Source organism: Hakea prostrata, chromosome 3 (assembly GCF_041222555.1).
Source record: "Hakea prostrata isolate BN-2017 chromosome 3, UWA_Hpros_2, whole genome shotgun sequence".
NCBI classification, from domain to species: domain Eukaryota; kingdom Viridiplantae; phylum Streptophyta; class Magnoliopsida; order Proteales; family Proteaceae; genus Hakea; species Hakea prostrata.
The window spans coordinates 9,262,407-9,287,321 of NC_142602.1; the positions used below are offsets into that span (position 1 = coordinate 9,262,407).

The 24,915-nt window shown below is 37.5% G+C and overlaps 3 protein-coding genes across 5 annotated transcripts; 1 reads left to right on the forward strand and 2 right to left on the reverse strand.

The window, feature by feature from the left end:
* Positions 1–586: 586 nt before the first annotated feature.
* Positions 587–6,847, forward strand: LOC149020683 (anthranilate phosphoribosyltransferase). The gene is made up of 10 exons (XM_089148898.1): positions 587–1,098; positions 1,421–1,897; positions 3,171–3,328; positions 3,485–3,568; positions 3,687–3,739; positions 4,907–4,988; positions 5,237–5,344; positions 5,584–5,707; positions 6,074–6,159; positions 6,385–6,847. Exons 1-10 carry the CDS (start codon positions 708–710, stop codon positions 6,604–6,606), a joined length of 1,785 nt encoding a protein of 594 aa, XP_089005024.1. The 5' UTR covers positions 587–707; the 3' UTR covers positions 6,607–6,847.
* A 5,450-nt stretch (positions 6,848–12,297) lies between these two features.
* Positions 12,298–18,087, reverse strand: LOC149020684 (Transducin/WD40 repeat-like superfamily protein). Of its 3 annotated transcripts, XM_089148902.1 has the most exons (18): positions 18,027–18,087; positions 17,893–17,959; positions 17,687–17,805; positions 17,496–17,604; positions 17,346–17,410; positions 16,934–16,969; positions 15,725–15,821; positions 15,530–15,626; positions 15,362–15,425; positions 15,202–15,278; positions 14,997–15,078; positions 14,518–14,597; positions 14,302–14,386; positions 14,133–14,201; positions 13,976–14,043; positions 13,840–13,888; positions 12,716–13,207; positions 12,298–12,619 (listed from the first exon to the last, which is right to left on the reverse strand). In XM_089148902.1, the coding sequence occupies exons 2-17, from the start codon at positions 17,957–17,959 to the stop codon at positions 12,824–12,826; spliced, it is 1,548 nt and encodes a 515-aa protein (XP_089005028.1). In that variant the 5' UTR covers positions 18,027–18,087; the 3' UTR covers positions 12,298–12,619; positions 12,716–12,823. The 3 variants fall into 3 exon arrangements, with proteins under 3 accessions (XP_089005028.1, XP_089005026.1, XP_089005027.1); XM_089148900.1 differs by lacking the exon at positions 18,027–18,087 and having other exon boundaries at positions 17,893–17,977; XM_089148901.1 differs by lacking the exon at positions 18,027–18,087 and having other exon boundaries at positions 12,298–13,207; positions 17,893–17,977.
* Positions 18,088–18,621: 534 nt separating this feature from the next.
* On the reverse strand, positions 18,622–23,126 carry LOC149020685 (uncharacterized). Its single transcript, XM_089148899.1, has 7 exons — positions 22,930–23,126; positions 22,216–22,737; positions 21,832–22,059; positions 21,110–21,280; positions 20,807–20,913; positions 19,715–20,058; positions 18,622–19,126 (listed from the first exon to the last, which is right to left on the reverse strand). The coding sequence occupies exons 2-7, from the start codon at positions 22,456–22,458 to the stop codon at positions 18,624–18,626; spliced, it is 1,596 nt and encodes a 531-aa protein (XP_089005025.1). The 5' UTR covers positions 22,459–22,737; positions 22,930–23,126; the 3' UTR covers positions 18,622–18,623.
* Positions 23,127–24,915: the final 1,789 nt, after the last annotated feature.

A 24,915-nucleotide genomic window follows, 5' to 3' on the forward strand; every position in this document is an offset into this window, starting at 1 on the left:
AGATGACTCTTTCAATTCAGCTGAAGATTCCATAAATAACAACAAACCCATGGGTTCGACATATTTTTAATATAGATGTCAATGATATTCTGAGGATTTCCTCAATAAATTATCTCCTTACCAGAGTTTTTAAAAAAATGCCTTTTTAGGTTAATAAAAAAAAATATATGCTGCCAGCCTGCAACAGTCCATTCCCAAATCATTTTCAGCCAATTATAATAAATAAAGCAAGAAAAGGAATATTCAAGAGAAAAAGAACGATGTTTTGGCACCTAATACGTGGGGCCCATTTATCCTTATCCGTGCCCCCATTGATGCCATATCAAGTTTAATTATGATATTCTATTGGTAATCACTATTCCTCTTCGTTTTTCTGGTTGAGATATTGATTTGGCTTAACGGGATTATATCAAACCGATGAGTTTAGTTCAATTCGAAGTGAAGTACTGACCTAATTGGTTTGTTCGATCCGACCAGTTCCGAAATTCCGGTTAATGTTAGAGCACATGGCACTGGACCGTGAAGCGGGAGGAAATTAGGAAAATCGTAGAATAGTGTTGTAGCAACTAGCAATTAAATACTATATATCTTTCTATAGTTTAAAATTTATGATTCCGCTCTTCTTTCCTCTGATAGTTCTTGGTTTCATCTGATAGTTCTACTATTTCTTCCGTTATAGCTTTCTTCAATTATCTTTCGAAGAAGCCATGAGAGTTTTACTGAATCCAAATCCTAGCTGCTCTTTTTCTTCTTCCCTCCTTTCTAATCACTACAATAAAACTCGGAATTTCACGAACCAGCCAAATCAAATCTCTCTTTACTTGTCCTCAAACGAACGTGGCTGTTCAATTCGGTCAAGGAGGACAATTTCTGCAAATTTAGCGCTCGATCATGCGACTTTTGATGATTTAGGATTTTCGGAATCTGATTTTGATATCCGGAATCCAACTATCTCTTCCTCCTATCGCAATTTGAAGATCCCCAAACCGAATCAGACTCTGCTTGATGCTCAAGCTAGGGTATGTACCGGACCAACGCAGACAAGGCCGCTTGACGAAGAACAAGCTCACAAGGTCTTGGATACTATTCTAAAATCAGGTGCTTCTCCTGCATCTTCTTCCTCTGTTTTTTCATTTTCCTCTCATCCTTTTAATTCTCTTTATACCAAGGCATAGATGATTAGTAGTTAACTGTCAGAAGAGAAGTGATTACCGATTCAAATCCCAGCGGAGTGTAATCCCCTTAAAAAATTAATCACAAACGCATCCTCGTTTAAAATTTTCATTTCGCCGTCAGAATTCGACTTATGATCCTTAGTTTGAGGTTGAAACTTGAAAATTTTAATAGACAGATTTCTGAAATTTCAGATAGTAATTTGACGTGGATGCTTTTTTGTTATATTTAATTTATGTATGCATAGCAACCGGAGAGCTCAAGGATGAAGAACAAGTTTCTAAAGCACAACTTGGAGCTTTTTTTGCTGCAATGACAATACGAGCGAATTCCTTTCCAGAAGCTACTCAATGGAGTGAAGGAGAAAGACGTGCAATGAACAGATTCTGGCCACTTCTGCATCGAACTCTTCCACCTGATGTAATTTTCATCGCTGATCCTGAAGGTTCGATAATGGGAAGTTCAATTGGACCACAGTATGTGGGCAATAACACTACTGAGATGAGGATGGCTGGTGCTTTGAGGGAAGTTTTGGCAGGGGGTCATCTTGGATATGAAGAGGTCCAAGGTGTTCTTAGAGATGTTCTTCCGTTAAGATCAGAAGATCTGGAGTCTGCACAAGCTAGCGAGTCATTATTTTCGGCATTCCTGATTGGTCAGCGAATGAACAGAGAAACACATCGTGAACTTAAAGCATACTGTCTTGCATTTGATGATGAGCTCGGTAATATGCTTTCAGTCTTTTCTTTGTTTTCTGTGCAAAGCTAATTCTGTTCTGCAAGCCCTTTGAGAAGTTAATGGTTTCTTCAAGGAAGTGATTGGGAATTTTCGTGTGTTGTGATATGAAGTACCATTTCAACTACATGTATTTATTATCTGTTTTCGTTAAGCATTTTTCTTAAGTGCATGATTGTATGTTGTGTTTAATGCTTGTTGATAAGTTAGGATCTAGAGGACTCCCTTTCTAGTGCTCTGGTTTTGGAAACCTAAAAACTTGCATTGCCTAGCATTTATTATAGAGAAAATGCCTTCTGTATATTTTGTGCAGACAGTTATGTCAATGCTGGGTGTCAAACCTCAAAATTTAACTCATTAGCATGAAGTAACTCTTTAGGTGCATCTTTTTGGTTGTTATGCCATCTAAGAGCATCCTATATTGTGTACATATGCTCTTCTAAACACACCACCTCTCCAGTTGGGCATTTAAAGCCTCTTCTACGCCAGAAATAAGTTAATTGCTTTGTTATTTCAGATTCATTTATTTGGATCTCCAAAGGGGGTATTTATTGGATGATGATAGAAGCTACACAATAAATGGTATTGGTTTCTGTTGTTACAATGAAGGGCATAAATAATACTGTATGAAAGAACTAAAGAGCTGAACTTTTTAATTTAGAGGTAAAGAATGTTGAAACATATTAACCGTGAAAAATTAAAGGGGCACGCCTTGGTAAATTGGTCAGTGGAACACGGTTGTAGCCTAAGATCAAGGCATTGAAATAACATCTCAGCAAAAATTGCTGGTCTGAGGCTACATAGGAAAATTGTCCCTCTAGAGTCTGCTTGTTTGAAAGCCTTCAGCACCGTTCTCCCCTTGTATTGTAGTTATAGGTGATGCCTATGGTATAATTGTTCAAGCATAGCGCTTTTTTTTTTTTTGGTGGCCGGAGGGGGGGGGACGTAATTTGTTGAGTCAGCCATGGATCTGACAGATCCCTCTTAATTGATACTGTTGCTTGATACTCTGTTGTTGATATGTAATCATTTTCAGCATAGTTATCAGGGTGGCAATGTGATCATGGTGTCTAGGAGGGTGAGGGTCTATAATGCAAGGAGTCACCTGCAAGGTGACAAGGCACCCAACATGTTGATTAGGCGGTGCCTTGATAACAATGATATTTAGCAAATGGATCAAAAAAAAAATTTACATTTCTCCAATTACTTAAAAATCTAGTCACCTAAAAATTATGTCTTATTTTTCATCTTCTGTCTACCAGGTCCTCCTCCAGTTGCTGATGTTAGATCTTTGACTCACTACGGTGAACCTTATGATGGGAACACACGTTACTTCAGGAGCACATTGTTTGTAGCTGCAGTAAGAGCATCTTATGGGGAGTCTTGCCTGCTCCATGGTGTAGATTGGATGCCACCTAAGGTGCTTTTAGAATCTGTAGAGGACATCTTAATCAGTTCACATTTTCCATATGTTTTCTATGCTTTGCATTCTCCAGTATCGCCATAGTAAGAGTCATATTTGCTTCACCACATCTGGAACGGTTCCCTCTGAAATGATGGGTATTAAGGTTTTCAGGGTGGCATAACTGAAGAGCAAATGCTAAAGTTCATGGGAGCAGATACCCACTTATCTCTATTGGAAGCCAAAAAACTTCTTGAGGTGCACTCATGCTCGCCTTCTACATTTCCTAGAACTTCATTAATAGTTATATATGCTTGTTTCAGATTTTTATGTCTGTGTTTTTTTTTTTTTGACTGGATATTTTACTTCTCTTCAGGATCAGGATGTTGGTTTTGCATACATAAGTCAACGTGAAGCACAGCCATCTCTGTAAGACATCTTTCCATTACCATGCCCACAAGCCTTATATCTTTAAAGCATTAAATTTATAATGGTTCCTTTATGAATATCCTCAGTGTTTGGATTGGTAAATTTTTCTGGAGTCTCAAACAAATTATTAATGACAAGCAAGGGGTTCCCAAAGCATGATTATAACAATGTAATGCAACTTATAGCCGTAAGATTTTTTTTTCAAGGTAAACTTGTAGCCTTAGACTTTTCTCATTAATTTCTCCAAATTACACCATAATGAAGCTGGTGTTTTTGTAAATGCCAACTAACTTGACGTAAGTTCCCCAAGGAACAAGCTTATTGTTGTTTCTTGGGGACTTAGCTCTTCTTTTCGGTCTTTTGCTTAAAGATTTTGTATTCTTGCTTTCTTGTTGTTTAATATAATTATTTATCCATTCAAAAAAAAAAAAAAAAAGTTCTTGTCCTGCTCCTGCCATATTGTAAGTTTTCTTGTTGGTTTTAGAAAACTATTCAGCTTCCAACACCAATGTGGCTTAACATGTTATAATTCTTCATTGGTGTAGCACATCAACAAGCAAGACATTGATGCTAATACCTGTTGCTTGCTTCCCATCATGTATGAAATAGTGCAGATTTCATACTTAATACCATTTGGTCCCATAAAAAACATCACTTTCTCAGGTTTGCTTTCCATCATGAAATCACATGGAAATGAAATTTTTACTAGCCTTTGAAGCCTTTGGGTGTGTGTTTCATATTTTTCGATTGTCAGACATTGTCATGAGAAGATGATGATGCTCCATCTTCAATTCATCCTCCATTTTATATACATGAGGCATTGTTTTCATTCTACTATCTTGTGTTGCTGAAGATGACCAAAGATGTCCAGAAAGAGAACACGGGATGCAAATATTTGAAATTTGCACTATGCTACTTGCTTGGGTAGTTGTCCAAATATGATCCAGCCCTCTGAAGTTAACTTATGTTATGTATAAACAAGATTTTAATGCTTCTACTAGATTATGATTCACCATTGGTGAAGACATGTATAGTTGATAGTAGCATAACTCAAGTAGGCTGTAAACCACAATATCAACAAACCCTGGGCAATTCAAAATCCAGACAATATTCATGAGAACAAGATCAAAAGATAATCCTGCTAATACCTCTTTGTTTCTTTTGCAGGTTTTCATTAATTGGGCTGAGGGAGCACATTAAGAAGCGCCCCCCTCTAGCAACATCTGAGAAGGTCCAGCAGTTTGTCAGGGTTAGTTGTCCAAATCTTGTTTTTAAGAGTAGTCTACTATTAGTCGTGGTCCTCGTGGATATTCAGTACCTATAGTGACTTAGATATTTAAACTTCAATATGTAGAGTTTGTGGATATGTTGAAAACATGTGTTGCATGCAGTTACAGGATACTATCCTGGATCCAATATAGCCTTGTTTTGGCTGTATGACCGACTATAAAGTCTGATGCTCTGATAATGCAGTAATGTGTCCTCACTTCTTTGCAGGCTAGTGGGAGAGAAGCTATTGTCACTGGATTCTATCATGAAGGTTACGAAGATATGTTGCTAATGCTCATGAGAAGAAGAGGAGTCCATTCAGGTTTAGTTGTGAAGGTGGGTATCCTTGCTCATGTTTATCTGTACCAACAGATCTAAACATGTTCCCGTTGTTGCTGCTGCTGCTTGTATACAAATCAAAGTAAAGGTGGTATTAGATGAATTTTATTACCACCAATTCAACATGCTCTTGGGATTGAATTGAGCTCACCTTAAGAGTTCCTTACTTTCTGTCTTCATGGAAAATCATTTAGGGTAACTTTTTTCCACATCCATCAACCTTGGCATTGATGTAGGGCGAGGAAGGTGCTCTATCAATGACAACAAGACTGCGATCAGCAAGTGCATCAAGAGGCCTTCCAGTGAACTACTGTTCAGGATTCCGTTCATTGAGCAAGGAATCTGCTTCTGAAATTGATGGTTTGAATCTTTCACCTTTCCCTTTGTTTTTCTCTTTCCTTATTCTTGGGACAGTGATGATGGGTGGCTTTGGTTCAGATTATGGAAGTTTGTGATTAAATCATTACCTTTATCACTCTTGGGGTTTTTGCATTATTATTATTTTTGCGTGTCCCTCCTCAACTTGCATCTATAGTTTAGGATGCATCTCTTTGAATCTAGAAAGTTTTCAGTCACTATAAGCGTTTTTTTCCCCTTTTGTTCTGGTGTGGCGTGGCGTGGGGGTGTTCGGTTGAAGTTTCATTGTTGCTCTAAGTTTGGTTAAACCAGTTCTTAGGGCGCTTAAATTCAAGACATTTTAGTACCGTCCATTATTCTTGTATGCAGGAGTTTCACGTCAGAGTTTCAATTTAGAGGTTAATGCAAAAGATTATGGCTTTGAACCCACGGATACTCCAAGAACTGACAGATCAGTAAGTTATGATCACCTGTGATTCAATGGAATACCTGAGAAGTTTTATTCCCTATATCACAAAATGGTCTTGCAAGTAAAATGTTAACATGTTGTGCAGCCAATAATTTTCCAATATATAACATGTTTTTAAAGCCTAGTTCATTTCTTTTTCCCTTTATCTGTTGCTCCTTGATATGGTTTCTGACCAGATGAGCACAACATGGTTCTTTTGTGCTTTATGTAGGTTTCGAGGAATCTAGAGCTCGGGTTAGCAGCACTTCGTGGTGAAAGAGGACCAGCTTATGACCGGATCGTCTTGAATGCAGGAATGGTGGACCATTTGCTGGGATGTGATGGTGCTGATGATGTTCACACCGCACTGGAGAGAGCAAGAGAGGCCATAGATAGTGGCAAAGCCCTAAAGCGGCTCTTGAATTACTTAAAGATCTCACATTCAGTGAACTAAAATTCATTCTTTTTTCTTTTTGGTACATAGAAGTGAACGAAAATTCAACCCTTACTGAGATTTACATGTTCTTTTTATTCTTTCAGTCAGCTTCTGTTACTCAATAAGAACCTCTGCAGTGATGTGGCTTTCTATGCCATCTGGAAGGTGATTTGGAAGATCTAGACCGTTTATAAATTGTTGCCGGTGACTCCTTGCATTTTTTTATGTCACAATAGATCTACTACTCCTGAAACATCACGTTGCATACCCATGAACTTCTTATTCTTTTTTTTGGGCAAACACACACTTATGAACTAAAGAAAATATCATAATGGCCCTCTTAAAAGTGTTTTGCTGTCAAAGCGTCTGCATGAAGCATAGGCTCATTTACGGACCAAGGGGATTTGGTCTCACCTTGTTGCCTTGCTAGGTGGCACCTTAATTTTCGTTGCCCTCTATCGTCTAATATCTCCCTGTCACCTTGACAATCAAATGTTGTTTTGGTATAGCGTTGAATAAAAAATTGGAGTTTCTATACCATAAGTAGCGGTATCAACAATAACTGATTACTATAATGCCTAAGAGAAAGCCTAGAGGAGAAGATTTTCTCCCGAAGATAAGTAGATAGCTACAATAAACCGGAGCTAGGTGAACCACCAGATACAAAAAATCCCAGCAGAAATCCTGGGAATAAATTGTTGACATCTTAAGAAATTTCTTGCCCAAAAAAAACACATACAGAAAAAAAGAAGAAGAAGAAAGAAAGACGTAAAAAAAATACTCTCTTTTCATTTTCTCAACAGAAGCTAGGTGAACCCAGAAAATCCCAACAGAAATCCTAGGAATAAATTGTTGACATCTGAAGAAATCTCTTTACCCCAAAAAAGACACGTGAAGAAAAGCTTTCTCTTTTCATTTTCCTTACTAGAAAATCTTAACAGATTTTCATTTCTGCCACTGAAACATATTTTGTATTTAAACTAAAGAAACAAAATGAAAAAGTAAAATGCCTTGTTTGAGAAGTTTGTACCTGATATTTAATAAGAGTACCACTTGATTGTAATAGATCATGGTTACCAAAAAAAAAGATTGTAATAGATCATCAATGATCACAACATGACGGTCTTTGGGATCTCCTTTTTTTAAGGGGCACAATTCTTTAGCTGCCTTGCCGAACTTCGGCGCAGACGATCTGTCAAGTGTCAACTTGGGAATACATAGCTAGTCAAGAAACTCAAATGTAATAGGTAACGATGACATATCAACCTACTAAATAGGAACAATTTTGAGATTAACAAAAGCACAAGGATGTGGTGGAAAGATTTGAGGTGCAGATGTCAACAATTTGGAGCTTCTTGTAATTTCTAAATCCGATGTTTTAATCACAACTTTTGATCTATGATCGGGAACAGTTAAAAATGTCAGTGCACTACACTTGTAATCCATGGGAATGGCAAGGAACATCATCCAGTTTTTACCAGAGATACTCAAACAAAACTAGCCACTGGCTTACCTAGTGGGCTGGGGGAGGGAGATACATATCCTAAGGCAACATGCCTACTTCTTGCACAGGACTATCAAACAAACACCTGAATCCATCCATGTTAGAATTCATTTATATCGACAACTAGCTTAGATGGGTATTATGGGACGCATCAGTTTGTCAGAGAAAATTAGGTTTACTCATTATCCGACTTCCATGACCTGTATGGCTGTATGTGGTGTTCTTTTGATGCACAGACGCACACATCAATATTGACATGGGGAACACCCATGAATATCACTGGAATCAGTTTCAGTCTCACCCCTTTGTAAGGTAAGGAAAATTACTGTAGGGAAACGCTGCAGCTGCTTATTGAAACACTTCTGTGCACTATCATCAGGAAAAGCAATAGATATCTGAAAAAAGGAATAAAGTAAGCTTCAATAAAAAGACAATAGATGAATTTCATTACTTGACATTAAGGACATAAGAATATGATGATCCTATGGTTACAAATGGTTCATTACTCGTCAACCAAAAAATTTGAACCAGCACCTTCTATGAAATTGTGTATGTGAAACTCAACTTGGCTTAAGAATTACTAGAACCACATTCTGAATAAATACAAAGAAAGGATGAGACTGGTGTGACTGAGACAGGAGGAAATGGCTTATCACACCAGAGAAGTCCCCAGAAGTATATAGTTTGGGTCAAAGAATATAAAAGAACAAGCAGGCACTGAAGTTGGTGGCTGGCTACCATTCTGACCAAAAAATCAGTGATTCTGCTTTCACCTTGCACCAGTATCTCTACCCTGTTCCCCAGCTTACCTCCCAAAATAGTTATGCTTTGTAAAGTCCAATCAGATTAAGATCTTCATGAAACAAAATTACTAGGAAAAGAGCAATGCTATCTTTATTGCAAAGCATGAAGGAACCACATACCATGAAAAGAATCAAAAAAAGGTGTTGAAATCAATTTTTCCCCCTTTTAGGTTTTGCCTGGTTACAAGTTACAAGTTAAGTGAAGGGAAGTGAAATCAGGTTCCTCCCAACTTCTTCTAGAATCACTTTAGGTCCACTGGTGCACCCTCCGATCAAAACCCATTTGTTCCTCAGTCCTGCAGCATCTGGACACATCTGTTACACACACTGTTGCCAACTCCAACAACTTTCTCACAGCTTATCTTGAATTGGGGTTACTCTTATATCAACTCCAATATGTTCACTTTATTTTATCTGTTCTAGTTTTACCACTCCTCAACTTCTTCATCTTAGCTACACTAAGTTTATCTATATGTTAATCTTTACTACCCAACAGTCAGCTCCACGCATCATTGCCACTTAGGAGCTTCCTCTTCACTCATCCATTCTATTTTAATTCTTTGTGCAATATCAACCACCAATTCTCACTTCATTTATCATTGAGCTGAAGTAGCATGATGTGAGATGATGAAAACAAAAATTACCATTTTAGTACTGATTTGATTTCACTTCCCTTTCCTTTATTTCTCTTGCAACTAGACAGAGTAGTTATACATTCTCCATTCTTCCACACCAAGCACAAGCATACACCATATGATTGATTTTTATATGGGATACCAATTAAGTAGATGAGTCAACATCTTGTCAATTCGCAATTGAATATACAGAGACAAAGCATCCTACATTGTCAGAGTCTGGAAGCTTCTGAAGTCTACTCTTAAGCAAAGGCACACCACTCTCGAAGCAAGGTAAGATGTTATCACCAAGTAAAAATTAAGTGAAGGCAAGTGTAAGTTTGATCCATATCTTGAACAGAATGCTGGAAATAGAATTTAGGACACAAAAGTTGATGCCTTAATAATATACTAGTAGCTGGTAGAGAATAAATTTTGCTGTGGCACATTTAGTTCCACCTGCAGGCTGCAAGGCATGGATATCATAAATCACCAAACTAGTTGGCTCACCCCTTGAAATTGTATATTTGAGAAGATCCTAGCAAGAGTAAATGCTGTTGCAATATCTCCTTCTTCCTCCATACATTAAGAAGTTCCCATAGGAAAAAGCAGAAGAACTACTCTATATGATGAGGTATACATCTTTGGCAATGCATATATTACTGACAGTTGCTCAAAAATAACACCAAGTGAATAAGTTGGGAATCCATCTTCAAATTTCCTAAAGTATTTGATTACATAACATGAATTAGAATGCGCACAACAATCTGTATTATCTATAAATATGGAAATTTTCTAAAGTAAATAAGGAATTTATGTGCCCTCTTATTTATTCACTTGGTCATCAATAATAGAACCACATAATAATAGGACTCACATGTACAACCATGGAAGACGGCTCAATAATATCAATGCAGAGGTAGTTCACTATCTAATTTGCCTTGAGAATCACAATCATAATTTTCAAGTGGCTCAGGCATCTTATAAAGTGGCAGCAGTGAACAGGTGTGAAGAAACAACTGCACTACAAGAAGGTTACAGTTCTGCCTCTTCTGAGACTAGAACACGAAAGAGAACTTTTAGAGCCATCATCTATAACCAACACAACTTCTAGAAGATATGGACTGCAATAAAATCAAACACAGTAGTGCTTAATGCCAGGAGTAAAATCCAATAATCATGAGCCTCTCGAGTACCACAGATCACTCCAACTAAAAGGAAACTTCCAGATATGACTCGTAAAATGAAAAGCAAAAAATATTTTGACGCGTTTCCTACAAATCTAAGTGAAAGAACATACCTCCGTGTGATACCAAGAAGTTCAATTTTCATCGGATGCAGCAGCTAGCAACTCTCAGAGGAAGTTCCCTCATTTCATGGCATTAGAAAATGCAGACCTTCGAAATCTTCGGAGGCGAATCCATAGCGGCAGTTGCTGCCATTCAAACAACAGAGGAATTCTGAAAGATGTGGAAGTGATCAGTTTCAGAGACAGAATCCGTACTACATTTAAGAGAGTTCTCAAACTAATTGCTTCTTTCCCTTGGGGGATCGAATATCTGCAGGTTTGACACGGAGCGATGAGGGACTTAGGGTTTTGAAATTGAAGACGATCACGATTACGAATTGCAGACGATCGATTTTGTGCCAGATGAACGTCGGAAATCAAACCTCCGCGGCTTCGCTAATGATGCTTAGAGTTGTCACAACTTGCCATGTGGCAAATCGTTATAACCTGCCAATTGTCATGTCACTTTTGAGATTCAGGTCATTATTATGATGAGATACAGGATCAAACTGTAATTTATTGGAGAAAAAGTTAGAAACCATGACTCACGCACCAGCTCTTTGATTGGCAAACTCTAAAGTTCTTTATATTTATTTGTATAAATTTTTTGTGTTCCATATAACGGTCTAAATATCAAAAGTAAAAATTACTATAAAATTGGTTTAAAAATAAGAAAAGGACAACGTCCCACCTTTTGGATTGACAAAGCTTGAATTACGAGGGACCACAAAACTCAGGATTTTTCACAATTTTGGATTTTTAATGTAAAATTTTAGAAAAATTAAAATTCAAAATATGTAAAATAAAATTTATTTATATTTACATTCATTCCATGGTTTAAGGTTTCTTGGGCAATTGGATTATAAGACAAGACGTGCCATCATCTCATACATCTGAAATTTTTTTGGTAACCCAAACCCACATCTGAAATTACGAAAACAAAAACCGAGCATTTAACTTAAGGCATGATGTTTTATATCACGCCTTAAACCGTGAGGTAAACCTTAACCCTAGTTTAGTAAACTGGCAAAAGTTTTATTCCCACAGAAACTCCAACCTGCGAAGAACAAAACCCTTGAGCTACCAAGGAGAATAGGGATACAACACCTTACCAAGCACAAGCTACCGTCACATTTGAAATCCAGGAACTGAAACCTAAAAAATATACACATTCTGTTATGAACAACTCTTAAGCTATGCATTGCGTTCCAGAACTTCATTATGCTTTCATGATCAAAGACAGCATTTGATCAAAATCATATTAGAGGACAAACCTTAGAACCTTAAGGTACTCCACTGCAGTGATGACACTTCAACCCAACTCAATGGAACCCACCTATATCATCTTTACCAAGAAAATGAAATCAGTTGAATATCTTTTTCTCTTTTTTTTTTTTCTTTTTTTTTTGGGGGGGTTGGGGTGGGGGGTGTTTAGAATGAACAGAAAATTTGGAAGCTTATAAGCAGAATACTTCTACTCTGAAATTTACAGCTCTGATGGCGACAGAATACTAGATCAATGCTTAAGTAAGATGTTATCCCTTGCTGCAATTATAAGGAATTGTCTAGTCCTTGGCTTTGCATCCAAATAGATACAGTTGATCCAATCAAGGTTATCCAAACTTGAAACAACAGAACCTTCGGAGTTGGCCAACCCCACACCCAACCCCAAAATACAAAAAATAGGGAGACCATAATCATAAAGGCCAAAGGAAAGAGACATTCAAATACTAAACTACCATTTATAAGAATCAAAGATACATTTAAGGAATTTCTATTTATAATCAAATAACCCCCCTCCCCTGTACATCAAAATATTGCCCTGAAAAATAAATAGAACAGTATAAGTTACCATCCAAATAAAACGTAAGTTCAAATAATACAACCAAGGCGAGGAAGAAAAGAAAAGGAGACAAACCTCTAATTATTCGGATATATTACTTCCTGCTCTTAAATAGATATGCAGGCCAAAACTGGAGTATCTGCTGTATGGTTTGAGAATCATCACAATCACATCTCTAAAGTCTCATGAGACTGGCACAAAATAATCACGGATGGTTCTTCTCTTCAGCGAGGAAGGTGGATTCAGAACAGAAGATGGACTTCTTGATGAAGCTTCTGGAGTCTTCTCCAATTCCGACCCTTCCTTGAACAAGGAACTAAATGAAAGCTTTTTGGTAGATTCAGGTGTACGGATTTCAGGCATTTTAATATGCTCAGGTGATGAACATTTAATAGAAGTTTCCTCTGAAGGACCAGAGGTACATGCAGCTTTTGTTAAACCCACTGTCTCTTCATCCATAAAAAGTTTTCTGACTTCCATGCTAGGGATTGCTGTTACTCTCCTTCGTATTGATGATGGCGAACTTGAACTAAAGCCACCATAATTCTGGAAGTTCCAGATTCGAACCTATAAAGTAAAAAACAGTAAGAAATATAGTTGTGATCAGAGAACATATTGGTAGATATTCAAATGTAGGAGATGCAGTACACGTAATATTAGTAAATCTCCTATTGAAAGAAGGCATGGCAAACATCCTAACTGGAGGATCCCCTTAGTGGTTCCCAGTTAGAATTAGTGTCAATTCCACCCAGTCTGAGGATAGGGCAACCAGTGGTGTATAGAAGAACACAGAGCCATAGACCCTTATATACAGCATCAGGTGATATTTGGAACAACAATCAGTGTATGAGTTTTACAAGGGATTGAACCATGCTGGACCATCCTTACACAATCGTTAACACCTTTTCCCCGGCAGATGCTGTCTTAATTTGTGATTATGCGTTTTTTAAGGCTAAGTCAGACAGTTGAGAAAATAGGGATTCTCTTAAGCAACATTTTTTAGGTGCAGATGCTGGGACTAACCAAAAGCTTTTACCGAAAGGGATAATCGATTCAACTACGCTTTAACAGCAAACAGAAAAACCAGTAAAATTAAGAATAGAGATGTCACTAGAAACAAATAAAAAATGCTTCACTGTTGTGGTTAACTGAAAATTGATATATTCTTTTCTGCATGATACATTATCAGGTATAATTACCGTGAAATCATCTGATGCAGTTGCTAACTTCCCAACCTCAGATTGGCACCTGCAATGAAATTGAAGATCATACATAAATAGCACTATCAGAAGATAATACTTGAGATCATCACTACTTATCGTTTCAGATATGTACCAATCAACAGCTGTAACTTCTCCATCATGGCCACTCAATGTTATTGGACCTACTTGAGGCTTGTCCACCTGCTTGAACACAAATTTTGTAAATTATTCCAGAAGAGGACAGATAGAAAAATGTAACACTAGTTATCCTTAAATGTCCAAATAATAACCTGCCATATGTAAGCATTTCCATCAGTAGAGCCACCTAGTATGTGAACTGCATCTGGGCTAATTGCTGACTGCAGTTATATGAATCAGCACTTAAGAAACAAAGGAAGAAATCTTTATACAATGCAGTAGTGCAATATTTTGTTTCCAGTTACCACTCTGAATGTTTACCTTGACATAAAATGACTCAATCCGGCTTCCAGAGAATGTTCTCACCGGACCCTTATCAAGCTGAAGCACATTGTAAAGGTAAATTCTGGCAAAACAGAAAGGGCACCCTTCTTTAGACTATCACTTAATTAATATTTTAATCTTATCTGAGCATCATGCCCCATGATAGCTAGCATAACTTGTAGGTGAAGGAAGCACCAGATGCCCACAAAGTACCTGCTATCCATGCATGATGCAGACAAGAACACGCCATTTGCATCTTGAGACAGGCACGATATCCCATGAAAGCTTCCATCCTAAAGGGGATAACAAAATGGTCAAGCACAAAGAAATTGTCACACAATTTGAAATTTTTTCAATCACATTCATATGCAGTCGTTATTATAGATCCAAGAAGGCATTGATGACACTTTTATGAATTCTATAGATAGAATTCAACATTGAAAAAGCTCCTATATGCATAGGATATTTGAAACCCACCTGGGAAGATCTTGAATTCTTATGCTATCAAATTATTTTCATCAAAGTTTAAACAAGTCAAACCACTACAGCAAGCCTAGGTTTCAAGATTAAATTAAATGTTACATTTATCATTCTAAACACAAGTTGCATGGTATATATTCAACAAAAATAACTTCAATGAGAAAAGCATAGGCAACATGTGTAATTGCATGTTAGAGAAGCACGAGCATTACCTTTTTAATTGATTGCTTGGGATGAGGATGTGTTTCAGCAATCGGTGTTTTAAGGTTTCGGGTGTCCCAGAATTTCACCACACTGAAATTAATCAAAAATAGGAATAAGCAATAACCAATATGAAATCCCAATGCAAATTAAGTGGTTACATTGATCAACTAAAAACTTGATGCAGGGGAGTTTGTGCAAAAGCTTTGGATGAACCTGTCAACTGCTCCAGCACTAGCAATGGAAATCTCATCTTTGAGATACAGAACAGATGTAATACTCGTGGAAGCAGCCTGAGGAAACTGAAATATCAGTAAACCAGAAGAAGATTTTCAAATTATTTACTCAAAATAAAAACCTTTGGTAATTGACACACCTTGCGCTTCCTGACCCGTTTTACTTGAGTAGAAGCATGGGCCCCTTCAACAACTGCAGTTGGGCTACAAAGAAAAAGTTATCTAAATTAGCACTGGAAATGAAGAATATAGAACTTTGTTCATTCAGAACAAGAAATTGAAGTAGCAAGTCATTGTAGGAACCTTACTTTAAGAAGGATTCCCCATGTTTATTTTTGGAGCTTGGATTACATCTTAAGTCCCAAAGAGCAAAAGATCCATCTCGTGAACCAGACACAATAAGATCTGTTTTGTTGAAGAAAGTAAGTATTTTCAAGTAGATCAGAGAGTCTGGATAATGATAATTCTAGTATCTAAGGAAGAAGAGTGTTGGGGAGGCATACCAGGGCTAGATGGGTGAGAACACAGTGACTTCACACTTCCAGTGTGCCCTGTCAAGACATTAAGACACTCCCTAGTTTCTGCATCCCACAACTTTACCTGTCAAAAAGCCCCATATATTTGTTCAGAATCAATTTATCTGCAACTAATGTAACATATGTGAAGCAGCACAATTTGAGATGGAGTTGCAATCGCATGAATCTTTTGGTCTATTTTTGAGGAATTTAATTGCCAAGCAGACAACTGATTTGAGGAAAATACTTCAAAAAATTATCCGCTAAATGTTTGCTCATCATGTGGGATCCGTTTTAGTTAGTTTTAAGTTGCTAAACTTCCCAGTATAGTTGTTTCTTATTGGAGTATGTTCTTTTATTATTTAAAAGCTTGTAATCAGACTATTGGGAAAAAAATAGAAAAAAAACTTGACCTAAGATTTACCTTTGTACATTTGCAACCCCCTCCCCTTCTCTCTCTCTCTCATCTTCTCTTCTTCTTCTTCTTCTTCCCCTTCTTCAAGACTGATTTTTCTCATATTTCCTCTTCTTCCCCCTATCTTCTTTAACCTTCTTACCTCTCTATTATGTCCCCCGTCAATATGCCATGTTAAGAAATTAAGAGTGACACTTTCTTGTTTCTGCATCCTATAACTTTACCCATCAGAGAGCCCCGTATATTTGCTTAAAACGGACTCTGCTCAGGTCAAATGACAGCTACAGTATATAGTTTTCTCTTCATGTAGTTCTGTACTAGCATAGCAATGAGAGTGAGTAGGATATATTAAATTCGTCAAGCAGAACAACTTCTTTATTTGACAATTCAAGTTGGACCCGAAGTTAAGTGCATCTTCAAGAAGAAGCACATTAAGTGGATAGCATGTGCAGGGACTGCCAATATCATCTAGTAATCAAGTCAAGTCCAATAAAATTCACAATACCAGACAAGACTCTCCATCTGAACTCAAATACATCCAGTGGATGGGCTAAAGCCTCAGTTCCTTACCCCAGAACAACACACCATAATTCTAGTTAGACTCCGGTTGAGACAATCACCAAAACAGTGCAACCAACAAACGTACAAGGTAATGGACTAGAAGAGAATGAGCTCCTCAGTCTAAAGATATTGCTTAGCAAAATATTAACTGAGGGGTTTCGCCTAATAAACATTATATGGATACTCGTAGTAGCAAATGACAAGGTTTAAGACTAACTTACAGATTGATCGCCTGAAGCTGTCAGGAGGCAATTTTCCTGCAAGACACAATAGAATAATCAGTGAGAAATAGAAACCGCAATCCCCAAGAATCATAATTTGGACACGTCCAATTTGTCCAGAAAATGAATAAAAAGTGGAGTTGGCCAAGCAAAAGAATAAAATTTCTTTCAACAGGTTCTCTACTCAGCGAAAGGGTTGAAAACTAAAATTTCAATTATGACGAGGATGCGTCGACCTAATCATAACAATTGTGTGAAGAGGAGACAATGCAATAGCACGATTTAGAAGAATTACCAAGTAAAAATGACGATATCCTTGATTAGTAAATCAGCAAACAGAGAATGTGTTCCTCTTTCAAGATAAAAAGAAAACATAAAATGAAGGAATCGAATGAAACGGTTAAAAGTTCACCTTGATCCAACATATGTCAAAGATCGCATTGCTGTGAGCTATCCAATCGCAGATCCTGGCTTCATCTGAAACCCATGTAGCAGATTTCGTAACTTCAAATACTGAAAAAATTGGAAATAAAAGTAAAGTAATCAACAGAGGGAGGTGAACCTGCATTCTCTCGGCAAGAGGTGAACGAAGGAAGCTTCCTACGAGAATCATAAAAGCTAACATATCCATCTTCATCGGAGACAGCAAGAAGATGAGAATACCTATTGGACTGCAAAATGAGCGAAACGAACGTTATAGAGTGAAAGACCCCAAAAATCTACCAGATGAACTAGAATCTGTCAGTGTGATACCTTGCAGAATGATAAAGCCAAAGGGGGGTTTACAGAACCGTTATGCTCGATTGACACTACTCCCGCACCGGAATAACTGGAATCTGACGACAGATTATCGATATAAGGCCGTTTCCGAACTGAAAACATCCAAAACGAAAACAAACATATTAGACTTTGAGTGTAGATTCAGGTGAATTCGTGATGGATGAGGAAGAAAATAGCACCTCTGATTCCATTAAGTTGTCTCGCTTCGAGATCGTGGAACAAAGACGAACTATGACGACGCTCCATCTGCAGCGGTAGAAACAAATCCTGAGATGAAGGGTTTGAGCTAGGGGTTTAGATTTGTGTATTTTACCTTCCTTTCCTGATTTTCTTTGGCGCGGAATCGACGTTTTGGTACTTGGATGTTGGCGGGAATACATTTGAAAGCTCAATGTAATGATCACGTGGGGGATGTTAATATGTTATGACTTCACCATATCGTAATTTAGGGTTTTATAAAAAGCAATCGGGTCTGGATCGGTTAATTCCAGCCCGATTCCATTTCATCTGTTCGAATCGGATTGGAATTGGACGGATTTGGCTATTACATGCACTAATCCTGGATCCTAGATCTGGATCAGCCTCCACTAATCCAATCTGAATTGCCAGATTTGGCCGATCCGGTTCACGGGTTCAGGTTTTTAAATCAATGGGTCTTCTATATGCTTCCAACGAGGCTAACATGGTAACAGTCAGAAATATCAAACCAATTGTTTCTAGCCGGAAAGAGAAAAGAAGAAAAAAAAAAAGGTATTATTGAATTTTTACTATCATGATCATTGTTTTCTGAACTTTTCAATTTGGTATTTACATTTGAAGCAAGGAGAGAGAGAGAGAAAGAGAAGGAAAAAAAAACAGAGATACAATCTGCAATGCTTGTGGAATCCTTAACAAATCTACTTATCTTTGTCTATGGTCCCCAGCCAACCATGTCCCCCATTTCATCTGGTGCTTCTTGATCCTCTTCTACAAAATCAGGATACTGATCCGGTGCGGATATACCTAGCAACAATCCAGGACAGTTGCTGGGAATTTCTTTAGGTACATCACAAAAGAAGCCACTAGTAAAGCTCATGTCTATCTTACTTGTATGATCACTTTCCAGCGGCAAACCAAATAGACTTTTGTTGGTTTGAATCTCAGAGATCCAGCAAGCTGAGTTCAAGTCAACTGTGGAGCCAATGTTGAGTATTGGATTAAGTTTACCTCGATGTAGACCTGAACTTCTGAAGTTGTAGCTCAACAATCCTGTTGTTACCACTTCATGTGCCACTTTCTCATTATACTGCAGGCACTGGCCCAAGCTTGGCACGCCAAAATTAGTTACGGCTGGTGGCAATGACACTAACAGACTAGGAATGAAGTTCCCTGCTAAGACTGGAGTCATATGATCTACACAACTGTTCCCAGCTCCTGCAAACATAAGGTTGTAAATTGTTATCAGTAGTTGCATTTGCTTACAATATCCCAGTGAAATTTGATGAGTCTTATATAGAGATGAAAATAGGTTCTGCAGGAAAAGGTGTCAAGGCACTATTGTGGTTTGAATAGGCTGGAATGGCCATCATCAACCCAACCATGTGTTAACAAAAGTTTCCTCTGTAATTTACACAGGCATCTACTTTCAACCTACTTTCAGAAACTAGTTTGTGGTTAATTAACCTTTGAAGCATTAAAGACACAGGCAAATTGTGAATTTCCTCAGTCATCTCATAATGATCCAAGCATATATTTGCACAAACTATTTAATGAAAACTACAAAAATATGAATATACACCATAATGCTACTACAGCTGGCAATGCTTGCAAAGTGGTTCGTGGACTATGTGCTGGGCCATGGGTGGCTTGTATGTTGGGAGTTGGAAGCTGATCAATTAGATATCAAACCCTAAGAAGGAAATAAGCAACATTTTACGCCTAAACAGCTCTCTAGGTTGCCAGCTCCTTACTGGCCAGTGTTATTAACAACCATGAGAAGAAACTTCAGATAAGGAAGAGAACCTGATCTGGCTGAACTTGTTTCAGAAGCAGAAGCAAAATTGTCAAGATTATTATATTGCCCATGAACTGCTGCCTTTGAGAGTGCGAAACCATAGAACTTCTCTGAGCTGTCATCACTCATCCCTGACTCAGGCAGTTGCTTTGGTTGATCAGAACATTGTTCCTCGATCCAGAACAGGCCGTGGTTGTCTGGATTCTGGTATCCTAGATTCTCTGTCCCAAATACTAGGGAATCCGAGGACGGATAAGGTTTCTTGCTGATAGAAAACAGTCTGTCATCCAACTGTAAAAGCTTCTCATAGTGCTTCTGCAGGGTTCCTTGGGGGAATTGCAAGAAATGCCTCCTAGGACAAAATAAGAAGAGGAGTGAGATATAATACAAAAATGGTAGGTGGTGAGGGGAGGGGGGGGGGTTGAGGATTATACGAGTTGATCACTCAAGACATTCCCCTGTTTCATAATTTCTACGTAGTGTTGCTAATAGGCTATCATGATATTGCTTGTATGGACTTGAATGGATCTTCACTTTTCTACAGAAAATAATTTTTGGACTGTTCCAGGGACCCAAAATTCCCCCTGCTTTTATTAAAGACATGCTAAAGAAAGTCATTCAGACTTCCCTCAATGCATAGGCTTATGTCATGATTGGCTTGTAACTTGAAAAGCCACCAAGTAATCACTCAAACCAGAAGTGCTGAACCTATTAATTGTGACTTCTATGAGCATTACTTAGTTAAATTCCATTCTAAGCATTCAGAGATACATGTTTCACAATAAACAACTTTATTCCTCAAAACCACATTGAAATTTGTGTACTAATTTCAGTTGCAGTAACCAACTACAGTTATCCTGTCAACTATAAAGAATTTAGTTTCAAGTTTCAGTACAGCCAGCAAATTCAGCTTACACTTTGGCTGATTGATGCTTTTGAAAGAACTTCAAAAGAGGGGAAATTCTTCCTTTTATATGAATAAATTCAGCGCCATTGGACCAAAGAAATCAAGTATTCCTGAGTTTTTATAACTACCCAATGAGCTTCCTTTTTATTATTACCCAATTCACCATTCCCTTACCAATAACATAGGGGATTACCGGAAGGTCGATGCATGTCCACCAGTAAAATCCATTGTTGCTTTCCATTGAGTATGCTTTCTAGGCTGTGGATTTTTCTCCCGAAAGAAATGTGGCATCCTCGTTAACTGCAAATTGAAGAGCTATCAAAAAGTTCATTCTGTAAACCTCTTTGACAAATAACAGAACTAGTTAATATAGCAGTAAATTTAATATTTTTAAGTTGGAAGCTAGAACAGCATTAAAGTCAACACAAAAGATGAAGTGTCTATTATCTGAGAGAAATTTAAGTCTTGACCACCATCTATTGCTTCATTTAAATACCTCAATTTCAAGGGTCTGTGGTATGGTAGTGCAAGATGCTTTGAGTGATGATATATCAGACCATGGCACTTCTATTTTGCTCTTCAGCCCACCTTCTAGAACCTCCCATACCAGCTTCCTCTTTGCATAGTAAAACTTCACAACTAATTCTCCTTCATATCGTGAGGTTTTCTGCATTAAAATTGCATCCATATACAACTGGTAAAAGAAGTTTTATGCCAGAGTATAATTGAAACTTGAAACAGTAATTGAGAGATGCAAACATTTGTTTATGATGTCTCGGAAGAAAAGAAGTAAAATTTCATTTGAGATCCATCTGGTTTGAAGTGAAATGAAGTGAAGGGAGATTAAATTATTTTATATGTGTTTGTGTGTGTAAGAAGTTATACTTTTCTCTCCAGCCAAATTCCTTTGATCTCAAAAGGAGAAAATGGATTTCACTCGAGAAGTTACTTTTTTGTGATACTTTTAGACACACAATAAAAAACTTTCCATTTTCTTTTTTAAAAAATCATTTCAGTTCCTTATTTACTCCCGTTACATGCAAGTTACAACCAAATAGAGCCTCAGTGAGAGCATTTAAATTAACCACATCTTGATCTCCTTTTTGCAAAGACAAACAATGAACTGTAGACATAAAAAGGTGGCCTATCTGCAGAACATGTTATCCAGATTCTATGAAATAGCATACACGAATTCAGCAAAGAAATCCATATGATTACCACCCATGAGCCAATTCGCAGGAGAGACGCAGAGAAATTAGAAGCTTTCAACTTCCCATTTATGTGATGGGCTTGGGCATCAGCATCTGCATTCTTCTCTTTCTTGTATTCTGGGCATGGAAGGTTTGAATTGGACAGTCTGGATTCTATGAGATCCAGGAAGGATGGGGTTTTCCTCAAAGTCAATCCCAATGGACTCGAGTTCTCTGGAACGCTCAGATATACACACTGACCAAACAAAGTAACCATCAGAAGAATCCAAACCAAAACAGATCTCAATAGAAAAATCAAACACAAAGAATCTGAAGAATTGTGTTGTTCCTGATTTAATTCATGCACATAAATATAAGAGGAAACCAGAGTACTAATCTACGAACCACTTACTTGTTGAGCTGGAGCCATTAATTTCAGTCGCTTACAACTTGAAATGCTTCCTTCTTCGATCTCCAAATCCATAGGTAAGACTTTTCCACATTCAGAACCCACAAACACAACAGGGGATATAGAAGAATTATCCACGTCATCATCTGAGGTCCCATTAATGGGAGAACTGCTGTGTTCTAACACAGGTAAACTTCTTGTTTGGTCTAGCTTATGGTTCTGAGAATCCATGGTGGAAAATAGCATCAGAAATTTCTACTCGGGAATTATCGAACAATCCTCTACTTTGGGAAGCTATCGGCTATGTTAATCTTCAAAGCTTTCATGCTTGGTGATATCATTACAGTGGAAATGCCTTCGTTCTCATCATACAGTTAACAAGAACGTTCTAAAATCTATTCAGTCCGGAGGAGTGTAGATTATACTCTTGGCCAGGAGAGGGATGAATCATAGACCACAGAGAGGATTGGATACTCCAGCAATCTTAGCATCAGAATATGTTCACGAAACTTGACTTCTTCGAATCTACAGCGAGAATTCAAGCTTAGTGTGATTTAAAGCGAAAAATAAAACCAATTCCTCCTCATAATCCTTCCCTTGCAAAAGACAACCCGCGGAGGTAAAATAAAATTGATTAAAGAGATCAAGATAGCTTAGTATAACAAAACCGTCTAATCCTGGAATTTCTACTTTCTCTACTAAAAGAGAACTTCTTACCATTTCAGAAGAATAGCTCACGGCACCATCAGTTCGATTTGGAAGGAAGTCAAGAATCGATACACCAAAAGCTTGGAAAACCATATGATGCTGAGTTGCTCCAAGTTCGACATGGAATTCTCAGTTTATCATAAAGCATAAAGATTGAACAACGAGGAGACGAGCGGAAAAAGAAATTCAAAATTCCGGAAACTAAAGTAGCGTGGCATTGTAACTCTCGTTTTGAAAACCGACCGCCCTTTATATCCAAAATGATTATCTGAGCGACTGAGCCTCACCTTTCACGCGTGACAAAACAGCCCTTAGTTTGGATGGGAATGGTTTGGTCCGTTCTCGGTTTGGGTGTGAATGGTTTGGTCCGTTTTCGGTTTGAGTGTGGATGGTTTGGTCCATATTTTTGGACGCATAAAATTAAGTATTTATAAATTTAACCTTATATACAATCTACTAAGGCTCGTTCCTATGTAAGTTTCATTATAGGTTTTGTATTATTGTATAATACAAAAAATTATGGTCAAATCTTAATGAAAAAGTCAAAATACCAAGTTTATTTAGTGGAAAGCACCAATAAAGGTGTCGCAATATGGTCACACTACCGGCATAAAAATAGAAAATGTTGTGTCTAATGAGAAGGAAAAATATCATTGTATTGACTCTTATAAGAATTTACATAACTTGTTTAATGTATAAATATAATAGTTCAGTCAAAACAATTTTAATGTAATTTGAATCATATTATTGGATTTAAGTCTTCTTTCAAAGTGAATATAAATAGTAGCAATTCAGCTTACACTATTATGGTACAATTTAAGTCGTATGATTAAATTCTAATAAAATCATATGTGACTATCAAGAGGGTGATGCTACAACTGTGTATGTTACTTGTATTGATTCCTCTCCTTGCCCCCCCCCCCCAATCTCTTATTGTCTGACGTTGCTTCTTCTTATTGAAAAACATTTTTGTTACGTCTAACTATACTAATCATCAAGTCTTTGTATGGCAAAAGTCATGGTCAACTCTCAGTTAAATTGTCAATAATAATGATCAAAATAAATAAAATACAAAGAAATATACATATAAAATTAAACAGGTGAAGAAGCCTATCAGAATTATAGATTTTTTTAATATAGTATCTCCATTCCTGTCTCTCTTTTTGCATGTTTATAATTGAGAACTAACTTGCAGGAGAGAGAAACTAAATTTCCACTACATATAGACAAATATTATCATCATTTGGCTATGTTTGCTTCCCATGAAAATTTAAGTTTTTTTTTTTTTTTTTTGTGAGTCATGTAATTCTCTAAATTACTCTTTACCAAAAAAAAAAAACTCTAAAATGCTAAGTTATCTTACCGCGTCAACCATGATAAAACTTAAATCCGGTTTAAGGGTTTAAGTTAATGACTCGATTCGTGGTTAAGAGGTTGAGTTGGCCGGTTGATCCCCAGCCAGCTCCCTGACCAAATATTACAAAAAGCATATCTACAAGGGCAACTTTGTAACTTGACATTTAAGACCAGTCCCTTTATGGGGAGGAAGAGGGGTGAAAGTGTAATTCCACTTTCGGTCCATGACGTTAGAGGCTTGCGTAGGGGAAGTTGGGAATCTTGCAACAGTTGACTTGAAAATATGAATGGTGCTTTTAAGTTTCATCGATGGGCCCACCAAAGGACAAAACAGTGAACTGATCCGACGGTGAAGAATATTAGGTCGGTGAACTACTTTCGGTCAATTGATCCGCCATGCTATCCAAGTTGAGACTAGAGATATGCTTATGATTGGACGTTGTTGATTTGATCCACTTTCAGGTCTCCAAAATGTGTCGGTATAAGAGATTTGACTTTTTAATATCAAATCCAAGATGTCGCATAAAAAAGGATAGGGTAGAGCGCGAAGCAGCTTATCATCTGTTCATTTTTTGTTCTTTATGCCGCTCTTTCGTTGCCTCGTTGGTAAAGAGCCTTGTCGCCTCACGTCATCATTAA

Bases quoted from the DNA above. Each gene is read 5' to 3' on its own strand.
- LOC149020683 (XM_089148898.1), top strand. From the start codon at position 708: ATGAGAGTTTTACTGAATCCAAATCCTAGCTGCTCTTTTTCTTCTTCC. The intron at 3,740-4,906 runs GTAAGACATCTT...TTTCTTTTGCAG, and splicing joins CGTGAAGCACAGCCATCTCT to GTTTTCATTAATTGGGCTGA. The intron at 6,160-6,384 runs GTAAGTTATGAT...TGCTTTATGTAG, and splicing joins CTCCAAGAACTGACAGATCA to GTTTCGAGGAATCTAGAGCT.
- LOC149020684 (XM_089148902.1), bottom strand. From the start codon at position 17,959: ATGGAGCGTCGTCATAGTTCGTCTTTGTTCCACGATCTCGAAGCGAGA. The intron at 14,598-14,996 runs GTAATGCTCGTG...TATCCCCTTTAG, and splicing joins CCAAGCAATCAATTAAAAAG to GATGGAAGCTTTCATGGGAT. The intron at 13,889-13,975 runs GTACATATCTGA...ATTTCATTGCAG, and splicing joins GAAGTTACAGCTGTTGATTG to GTGCCAATCTGAGGTTGGGA.
- LOC149020685 (XM_089148899.1), bottom strand. From the start codon at position 22,458: ATGCTATTTTCCACCATGGATTCTCAGAACCATAAGCTAGACCAAACA. The intron at 21,281-21,831 runs GTAATCATATGG...ATTTTAATGCAG, and splicing joins TGCGAATTGGCTCATGGGTG to AAAACCTCACGATATGAAGG. The intron at 19,127-19,714 runs GTTCTCTTCCTT...TTATGTTTGCAG, and splicing joins AACAAGTTCAGCCAGATCAG to GAGCTGGGAACAGTTGTGTA.